At 44.1% G+C, this 10939-nt stretch overlaps 1 protein-coding gene across 5 annotated transcripts in view; it reads left to right on the forward strand.

Moving 5' to 3' along the window:
* EVL (Enah/Vasp-like) overlaps positions 1–10939 on the forward strand; it is a 156880-nt gene that overhangs the window by 99980 nt on the left and 45961 nt on the right. For all 5 annotated transcript variants that reach the window (XM_057731764.1, XM_057731763.1, XM_057731765.1 and 2 more), the window contains one exon: positions 7845–8022. In XM_057731764.1, coding sequence (XP_057587747.1) covers positions 7845–8022 — 178 coding nt within the window. The remainder of the gene's footprint in view (positions 1–7844; positions 8023–10939) is intronic.

Below are 10939 nucleotides of genomic sequence, written 5' to 3' on the forward strand. Positions count from 1 at the left end.
AAAAACTGATAACGGCAGGGCCACAGTTTCCAAATCTCTTAAGGATTCCTTCTTCATGGGGAGAAGCAAGCCTACTTTTTCTGTGAAGCCCTGAGAACAGAAGTAGGAATACTGTGTGGATGCTACAATGAGGACGATTTAAACTCCACAGAAGAAAGCTCTCTCTTACGGGCACCCTGTGCAAGAGGGACTGTATTGCTTTGTGAGCCCAGGAGCCAGCAGGCCATTTGGTAAGCATCCTGGGAAGGACACCCCATCACTGTGTAGAGATTTGGATGAGGTGAGACCATAGAGGCTTTTGCCAACCTGTAAATCTTGTGGGGGTTAGACCAGGTGAACATGTGGGTCAGGAAAACTGTTCCCTGCCATCAGCTTCTTTTTCTGTAAAGGGATCTTGATTATTCTTACTCAGAAGCCTCAGAAACCTGTTAGACAGTATTTGGAGTTACAAGGCCTTCTTGAAGAGAACAGGAAAATACTCCCACTGGTTCCTACACCCCCTAAAATAAAGCATGTGCAAACGTTGTAATTGTGTGGGCTCCTACAGAAAACGTGTGACCTTTTAAAATAAGTTTTGTCCTTCAGCACTTGTCTAGATTAGTCCTGCCAAAGCTTGGAGAATTAGTTTTAAGATAAAGCTGATAAGGACACAGGTTGAAAGTAATAGAGTGGAAAAAGATGAACCTTACAGACACTGACTGTATTAACAGTGTGACTGTATTGATATTATACAAAATAGACTTTAAGGCAGGAAGTATTACTGAAGATAAAGGACCTTTATAATGATAAAAAGATCAATTGAAAAGGATGACATAACAATCCTAAGTCTGGGCATCTAATATAGCCTCAGAATACAAAAAGCAAAAATGGATAGATCTAATGGGAGAAATAGAAGAATCCAGAAGCCTAGCTGGAGATTCTAATCATACCTGCAAGAGACTGACTCAACAAGCAGACAAAAATAAGTAGACATGGAATATTTGAAGAGCATTATTAACCAACTGGACCTAATTTACGTTTATAGAAACTACAGGCAGCCTCAGTAGAATATACAGTCTTCTCAAGTGTACGTTGAGCATTTACCAAAACAGACTACATGCTAGGCCACAAAGCCAATCTCAGCAGATTTAAAAGGATTAAAATCATGCAGTTTTTCTTTGACGATAGAGGAATTAAGCCAGAAATCAGTAACAGGAGGATAACTAGAAAATCTTCAAATGTTTAGAAATTAAGCAGTATACTACTAAATAATCCATGGAATAAAAAAAAATCACAATGTAAACTAGAAAATATTTTCAACAGAACAGTAATGAAACTGCAACGTAGCAAAAATTGTGGGATGCAACTAAAGCACTGCATATAGAGAAAAGTATAGCTAGAAATACGTATTTTAGAAAAAGAATGATTGAAAGTCTGTGACCTAAGCTTCTATCTCAGGAAGCTAGAAAAAAAAACAAAAATTATACCAACAAAAGTAGAAGGAAAAATTAAAACAAAACCAAAAATCTAATGAAATAGAAAGCAGATACAAAATAGAAAAAAGCAAAATGCTTTAGTTTTTTTGGGAAAAAAAAGTCTAGATAGACCCATGTATATATATGTTCACTTGATTTATGACAAAAGCAACATTGTACTCAGTGGGCTAAAGATGGTCTTTTCAACAGAGGATACCAGAACAATCAGATATCAATATGAAAAAAAAAACTTTACCCCTAATTCACACTATACCCCCAAATTAATTCAAAATCAACCTAAATATGCAAAGTAAATCAGCAGAGTGTCTAGGAGAAAATTCAGGAATATATCTTCATTGTATTGAGGAAGAAATACAGGAAAATATGACGTTGAACAGGATACAAAAAGTATTAACTGCAAAAGAAAAAAAATTAAGTTGGACTTATTTAAAGTTAGGGAGTTTTCTTTGTTAAAAGGCCCCATTAAGAGAGTAAAAGAGGCAAGCTACAGACTGGGAGAAAATACACACACACACACACACACACACACACACACACACACACACATACATTATACACATATACACACATGTTATATATACACCGAGAGAGAGAGAGATGTGTATGATGACTCATGAAGAATATGTACAGAACTCCTACAAATCAAAAAGAAAACACAGACAACTTCTTAAAAATGGGCAAAATGACTTGAACAGGAGTTTCACAAAAAGAGGAAAAGGCAGTGGAACAGAAGACAAGGCCAATGAGCACGTGAAAGTTGCTGTACATTATTACTCATAAGGGAAACACAAACGAAAACTGCAGAGTACTACACACGCACCAGAAATGCTGAAATTTAAAGGACTAAAGGCTAAAATTTAAAGGATACCAAATGTTGGTGAGGATGCAGAGCAGCTGGAGTTCCCATTGTTGCTGGTGCAGGTGTCAGTCAGTACAGCCTGTTTGAAAAATGGTTTGCCAGAATCTGGTAAAACTCAATATACACCTACCCTATAATCTACTCTTGGGTACATACGCAAGAGAAATGAGTATCTGTTGTCTGCTGAAAGACCTATATGAAAATATTCACAGCAGTTTTATTCCTAATAGCCAACAGCTAGAAATAGGAGAATGGATAAAGTTATTTATGGTATATCAAAAAATGGAGTCAAAAAAACTGCATACTTACAAATGCAGTGGCACGGATGAATCTCATAGATATTACGTTGAGTGAAAGAACACAGAAACAGCAGTGCCCATATTGTATGACCCATTTCTGTGTAGTTCAAGAACAGGCGAAAGTAGCTGAGGGTGATACTCAGGAGCGTGGACATCTCTGCGGACGTGTGTATGAAATGAAGCTGATGCACACCCCTAAGTGGACTTGCAGTAACGCACATGCTCTGAGGAGCGCGCACAAAGGAATGGAGCCATTAAGTAGGTGCAGAGATTTTAACTGTCAGCCCGTAGGACCCGTCTGTCAGTGAATGAACACACACCACTTCTCAACAGGTGGTCAAGTGACATATCAGCCACGTGTCATCTGCACGTGTCCAAAACACATGGCATGGGCTCTCCTTTTTTAGAGGGCAATTTAGAAGTTTCAGAATAGATCTTTTCAAATAGAAAATATAAATATTTAAATGGTCATGTCCATTGATCCAGAAGTTCTGCTTATGGGAATGTTCCCACGTATATATGCACAAAGATATTCAGTCCAGCATTATTTATAATATTTTCATTTTACATGTGAAAAAGCTGATGTCAGTAACTTTTCCAAGGTTATTCAACTGCAAAGTAACAAGAGAAACCACTGCAATGAGAAGCCCATGCACCACAATGGAGATCAGCTCCCACTCGCCACAGCTAGAGAAAAGCCCATGTGCAGCCACGAAGACCCCATGCAGCCAAAAAAAAAATTTCAAAGCAGTCGTAGACCCTCATGGGCTATGTCTGGCTAGCAGACGCAGCACTTGGTGAGCAGCCTTTATACCCTATGCTCTAGGTGTAGATGGAACAGAAATGGCAACCCAGGAGCTGCAGTCAGAGGAAAGGCCAGCCAAGTGCAGCAAAGAACCCAGAGAACTTCTGGAACAGCTTTGTCACACTCTGCCAATCTAATATCCAAAAATCTCTGAAAGGAACTTCCCTGGTGATCCAGTGATTAAGACTCTGTGCTCCCAATGCAGGGGGCCTGGTCAGAGAACTAGATCCCACATGCCGCAACCAAGAGCCTACATGCTGCAACTAAAGATCCCGCATGCCGCAACTAAGACCCAGAAGCAGCAGAAAGGCTACAGGCTTGGTTTCTAAATTCATTTCTACCATTACTTACAGTGTAACCTTGGACAAGTCACTCATTCTCCCTGGGCCTCAGTTTTCCCAACTGTAAAAAGGGAGGATTGAATTAAATATTCTCTCTGGTCTCTAAGTCCCTTCCTCGGATTCTTTTGGCCACACTATTTCTCTGTTCTGGACAGGCATCCACCTCCCCAGTTCCCACTCCCTCCAAGTCCCCCTCCAGGAACATAGGCAACCAGAGCTTTCAAAGCATAGGATTCTAAACCTCACTTCCCCAGGTCATCCCCTCAGGTACCTGGAGACAGTAGTCGTGATACACCGAAGAGTCTTCTTTCATGTTGCTTCCATATTCCTCAATCTTTCTTGACATAATGCGATTTCCAGACCTTCTTCCATTTAAAATACATCCCTCTGGTTTGCTCTAGTTTGTTAATGTCCACTAAAAGTGCAGCTCCAAAACCACTTGAACATAGACCTTCTAGTCTGGCCTTAACCATGGCAGAAAGGAAGAGGGTCTTATCTCCCTCATTCTGGTCACTGCACCGCTGTTCATGTGCGCTCTAATCTGAAGAGCTGTGTTAACCACAGATCACTATGTTTCTTATCATGCATGTAGCCACAAAACCTCCAGCCCTTTTTCTTATGATCTAGAGTTAAACCCAGAAAGAGAACCACCCCAAGAATCTGGGCATAGATGTTGGCCAAAAGTGCACTGTGTCCGTATGTACCAACTAAGTTATGAAACAGCTGTGTTTCTTTAGCTAATTTAGTACATGTCCTTCTCTCCCTCTGTCTCTCTCTCACTTGCTCACTCTCTTTTTTCACTACAGGACAACCCACACCTACCTTCTACCTGTCTAAGACTCGAAATAAAGCTTTCGTGGATATCGCCCGTATTTGCTATCCTCTAGCCTTACTCTATCCAACAGCACAGCAGGATGGAGCAGTAAAGGGGAGCAGTAAATCAGAGTTCTCGTCTTAGTGCCCCAGCCAGCATGCAGGGTGTCTTGGCCATGTCCCTTTGCCTCTCTAAATCTTTTCCAGAGCTCACCTTCCTGATTAGGGGGACAACGGACTGGGTCATCTCGAATTTCAAATCACAAAACCCTGGAGCCTCAAAGCCAGAGGAGAGCTGAGAAATCATCTTGTACCTCTCCCAAGGCAGAATCCGTTCCATCATATAACTACCAGCAGGCCTTCCAGCCTCATCCAGACTCTGCTTGCATATTTCCATCTCTAAGGACCTTAATATTTCTCAGTTGACACTTGTTGACAACCTGTTGTGTGCTGGCAGCTGTGTTAAGTGGTTTCACGTGCATAATTTCCCACATAACCCCCCCACCCCTTGCCTCTGGCAAACATCAATCTGTTCTCTGAATCCATGAGATTGTTTTTTTTTTTTTGATTCCACATACAAGATAGATCATATGGTATTTGTCTTTCTCTGTCTGACTCTCTTAGCACAGTGCCCTTGAGATCCACCCATGTTGTCACAAATGGCTAGATTTCATTCTTTTTTATGGCTGAATAATATTCCATTGTGTATATACCCAAGTTTCTTTATCTGTTCATATTTCAGTGGACACCTAGGTAATTTCCATATCTTGGCTATTGTAAGTAATGCTACAGGGAACGTGGGGTTGCATATATGTTTTTTATTTAGTGTTTTCATTTTCTTCAGGTAAATACCCAAAAGTGGAATTGCAGGATCAGGTGATAGTTCTGCTTTTAACCTTGAGGAACCTCTGCACTGTTTTTATAGTGGCTGCACCAATTTGCATCCCCACTGGCAGTGCACAAGGGCTCCTTTCTCGACGCATCCTTGCCACCACTCTATTTCTTGTCTTTTTGATAATAGCCATTGTGACATGCGTGAGACAGTACCTCCACGTGGTTTTGATTTGCATTTCCCTGATCATTAATAATGTTGAGCATCTTTTCATGCATCTGTTAGTCATCTGTATGTCTTCTTTAGATAGATATCTATTCAGATCTTCTGCCCATTTTTTAATTGGATTGTGTGTTTTGTTGCTATTGAGCAATATAGGTTCTTTACATATTTTAGATATTAAGTCCCTTATCAGATATATGATTTGCAAACACTTTCTCCCATTCAGTAAATTGCCTTTTCATTGTGTTGATGGCTTTCTTTGCTATACAGAAACTTTTTAGTTTGATGTAGTCCCACTTGTTTATTTTTGCTTTTGTTGCTTTTGTTTTTGGTATCAGATTCAAAAAATCATCGCCAAGACCTGTGTCAAGGAGCTTACTGCTTATATTTTCTTCTAGGAGCTTTTTGGTTTCAGGTCACAAGTATGTAGAGAGTAAACAACATGCTGCTGAAGTGGGTTGAAGGAAAAGTCAAAAGAGAAATTTTAAAAATACCTGGAGACAAATGAAAATGGAAGTATAACATAACAGAATTTGTGGGATGCAGCAAAAGCAGGTCTCAGTTCTACTGCTAAGTTCATTGCAGTAAATGCCTACCTCAAGAAACAAGAAAAGTCTCAAACAGCCTAACTTTACATCCCAGGGAGCAGGAAAAAGATGAACAAAAGAAGCCCAAAGTTAGTAGAAGGAAGGAAGTGACAAAGATTAGAGCAGAGATAAATGAAATAGAGACTAAAAAGACAATAGAAAAGATCCATGAAACGAAGAGCTGGTTCTTGGAAAATATAAACAAAACTGACAAGCCTTTAGCCAGACTCACCAGGGAAACTCTTAAGAGAGAGGACTCTGTGCTCATGTTAAAATGTCCATACTACCCAAAGCAACCAACAGATTCAGTGCAGTCCCTGTAGAAATTCCAGTGGCATTTTTTGCAAAACTAGCACAGTAACCCTAAAATCTGTATGGAAGCACAGAAGACCCCAGGTGGCGAAGGCAGTCTTGAGAAAGAGCAAAGCTGAGGCATCACACTCCCTCATGTCAAACTATATTACTCTAGTTTTTGTCGTGTCATGAAAAGCTACAGTAATTAAAAAGCATGAGATTGGCATAAAAACACACACAAATCAAAGGCACAGAATATAGAGAACCCAGTAGTAAACCCACGCAGATATGGTTTATTAATTTATGACAAAGGAGTCAAGAACATACAGTGGGGAAAGGACAGTCTCTTCACTAAGTGGTGTTGAGAAAACTGAATAGCCACATGCAAAAGAATGAAAAGTTGTCCTTTTAACTAAAAACCCATTTATTAGTGCATTCTAAGGGGGCTGTGGGAGGCATAAATATGAATTAGAAAAGACCCTTGCCCCAAGGATCTTTATATCTAGAAGTCTCGATGAGATATGTGTCACAAAGTGACCTTTGCAGTAACCCCATTAGGTCGGTAGACCCAGGATTATTACCCCCATTTTATAACTGGAGAAACTGAGCCCCAGAGAAGTGCAGCACCACCTGGGGTGACATGGCTGGGAGACGGGGCCAGGACCAGGGCCCAAGGAACCTGACTCCCAGCTCAGGGCTCCCATGTGGAGGTCGTGACCACACAGCTTTATTAGTTAAATAACTGGTTTTCAAACCCTTGCTGTTCTATAGATCCTGTTGAAAAGCTGCCTGGGCGTGCGTTCCCCTTCTTTTTTTTTTTTTTAAATAAATTTATTTACTTATTTATTTATTGGATGTGTTGAGCCTTTGTTGCTGCACGTGGGCTTTCTCTAGTTTCAAAGAGCAGGGGCTACTCTTCCTTGCGGTGTGTGGGCTTCTCAGTGCGATGGCTTCTCTTTGGAGCACAGGCTCTAGGCGCACGAGCTTCAGTAGTTGTGGCTCATGGGCTCCATAGTTGTGGCTTGTGGGCTCTAAGAGAGCACAGGCTCAGTAGTTATGGCGCACAGGCTTAGTTGCTCCGTGGTATATGGGATCTTCCCAGACCAGGGATCGAACCTGTGTCTCCTGCATTAACAGGTGGATTCTTAACCACTGCGCCACCAGGGAGGTCCTGCTTTCCCCTTCTTCTGACCCCACGCCCAGCCCCCTGTTCTCTTGTGGCCCCAGGGGACACAACATCCTTGCCCTGAGGCAGCTCCCTGCAGCTCACTTACCTTTTATTTATTTACACGTATTTCTTTCTCTTTTCCCTTTCAGGTTGTGATCAATTATTCAATCGTGAAAGGGCTGAAGTACAATCAGGCAACGCCAACCTTCCACCAGTGGCGAGATGCCCGCCAGGTCTACGGTTTAAACTTTGCAAGTAAGGAAGAGGCGACCACGTTCTCCAATGCCATGCTGTTTGCCCTGAACATCATGAACTCCCAAGAAGGAGGTAAGCGGGGCTTGTCTTGGCCTGGTGCTGAGGCCCTCTCCCTTCTGCCGCTGCCCTCCCATGGCTCCGGCTCCCTGGGTGTCCTCGCCTTGCAACTGCACTGAGCTGGTGTTTCGTGGGTTGTCAGAGAAACCCGCTGCCTGACTGTAGATTTAAAGCAACATTAGCAATTTGAAGGAGGAGCGAATGGCATTCACATCTTTCTTGCCCTTTGTGAGATAGAGGTTTGTACTGTGTTCCTAAAGCCGTGTATCCAGATGTGTTTTACATTTTTCATCCTGCTTCGGTATTCTAGACACACATTTGGCAGAGATTGGCAGGAACAGGCAAAAACGTATTCTGTTATTCATATGTTTAACACACTTTTGCTAAACAGTTACTGAGTGTTAGAAACTGGCTAGGCGGAATACGTAAGAAGTGGATAGGTGGAGGCCTTTCCCTCAAGGCACTTGGTATCTTGGAGTGAACGGGTTCATGGACTGCTGACTGTAACTTGTTGTCATGAGTGCACTAAGAAGGCTTGAGCAGGGCGGGCACTTCAGGAGCACAGAACGGGAAATAAGGGCCTGCCCATCTGGGCTGCCAGCAGAGGCTTCGAGTGGGTGGTGACATTTGAGCTGCAGTTTGAAGGGCAAGGAGCTCACAAGACAGAGGTGGGAGTGGGCATCCCAGGCAGAGGGAGTAGCAAACGCAAAGGCACACGGGCCTGAAAACCCAGCACATGCTGGGAAGGAGACCACAGCAGTGTCTCGGGGCCTGCAGTGCCCACAGGGAAGAGGTTGGGTGTGGAATTGAAGGGTAGCAGGGATTGCAGTGAAAGGCTCCAGCCCGGAAGACTTTGGGTGTAACAGTGAGGTGGGGGCGGCAGGTGGAGCTAGCAGAAGCGTCTGTGCAGGGCAGGTAAAGCAGAGAAGCAAAAGCACACGTGGCTTTTCTCAGAAATTTGTAGTGTTAGCTTCAGAGAGAGGTCAGGGGCCTTCCAGGGTGTTGGCCTCTTGGTGGCCACAGAGACAGGTCCTGCACTTCGCCAGAGATCTCACCTTGGTAGGATGTGGTGGTGAAGAGCTGGGCCAGGGGGCGCCCTGCTGGCCTTGAGTCCTGGACAAGTTACTTCATTTTTCTGTGCTTCAGTTTCTTTATCTGTAAGATGGGTGATGTAGGGTTGTTTCTATATTTAAATGAACTTGAATGTAAGATGTTAGCAGGCTGCCTGACATGTATTCATCACCCGGTATTAGTATTTTGTGGGTATTATTACCATCCTGGCTGCTGCTGCCAGAATTGGGGTGGGAGGCGGAAAGACACAGTACTTAGAACCTGGAGGGAGACGGCCTTTAAATATCTACTGTGCCCTGTAGGTTGGAGCTTTGGGACCTGATTTAAACCCTAGGAGAATTTTTTTAAGTAAATAAAGAACATGTTTTGAGTATGCTCCCCCCAGGTAGTACACAGAACAGGTACTTGTAGAGTTCTTTCCCCGCCATGAAAAGGCTCCAAGGTTTGTGGATCTTCTGCTGAAAGCTCGGGATGCGTGATGAGGGACCACAGCAGTGTGAGTGACGAGTGCAGGGCCTGCAACGTTGTGGGCACCAAATAAATACTTAGTAAACTGTCTTTTCTCCACCCAAGAGCCTTCAGCTTCGTGGTAACGTGAGCTGAGTTTAAGGTTTCTGATCTGAGCTGCCTCACTTGCCCTAGGATGTGAGAGTCAGGCTTTATTTTATCTGTACATACGGATACATTAAGGGGCAAAAAAATAAATAAATAAAAAAGATTTTAATTTAATCAGATGACTAACACAAAGCAACTACTAATTATTTTATTAACTTCACCATAGAATCACAAGGGAATAAGCGAATCCAACCCTCCTTTTCAGGTAGGAAACCTGTGACCTACTATGAGGAAATAACTTCTTAGTGCCAGGTAGTAACTCAGGTTCAGAACCCCAACCTCCTGTGTCTCCTCCGGGTTGAACAGATGTCTTGGTGGGGGTGGGGTGGGGGTGCTCACAGCGTGAGGGCGGCCTGACCTGAAACTTCCATCGTGAGTGGTGGTCACCCATCCCGGTCCCACAGCCTTTGGTGGAGGGGAGATCCCGGCTCCCTGAGGATGACGCGTTTTCTTCACCTGGGGTGGAGCTCCGTGTACCACACAGAAACCTGAAGTGTGAGCTCCATGAGCGTGTGCAAATGCGTGTGCAGGACCCCCGCCAGGCCCTGACAAAGACGAATCCCCCCACCCCCTCCCAGGACAACCAGGATGTCAGCCTCCGTGACAACAGAGCACTTTCACCTGTGTGTGAACTTCGTGTCAGTGGGTCATGTATGTACTTTGGGGCCTGATTTCTGTCCCTCGACATTACGTCTGAGAGACCCACCCCGGGACCCGCGTGTCTCCGCAGCCAACTCCGTCACTGTGGAGTGCCGCTCCACTCCGCGGTGTGGCTGTGCCGCCGTGACCTGTCGTTTCGGCTCAGAGCCCGGGCAGGAGGCCTCTGCTGCCAGATGATTGTGATGCTTCTGTCAAATCCCCTCTGTGTCGGGAGCTTCTGTTCTGCCCTCCTCAGTGGGAGGCCGTTTGCAGTGCAGTGAACCCTTGAACAACACGGCTTTGAAGTGAGTGGTCCACGGACACGCGAGTTCTTTTCCAGGAATGCGTCCCTGGCACTGCATGACCCGCATTTGGTCGCCTCTGCGGGTGCGGAGCCGTGGATGGGGGAGGCCAGCCGTGCAGTTACACGCAGGTTTCCACCTGTGCAGGCTCAGAGCCCAACTCCCACGTTGTTCAAGGGTCAAGTGTGGTGAGAAAATCACATGTTCGGAGGCAGCAAGATCTTGTGTTAAGTCTTTGCTCTGCCGCCTGTGGCCTTGGGGTAATAAAGCCTACTTCCTAGGGTGGTCATGAAGATTACATTTAA

Source organism: Hippopotamus amphibius, chromosome 4, assembly GCF_030028045.1.
Source record: "Hippopotamus amphibius kiboko isolate mHipAmp2 chromosome 4, mHipAmp2.hap2, whole genome shotgun sequence".
In the NCBI taxonomy this organism is placed as follows: Eukaryota; Metazoa; Chordata; class Mammalia; order Artiodactyla; family Hippopotamidae; genus Hippopotamus; species Hippopotamus amphibius.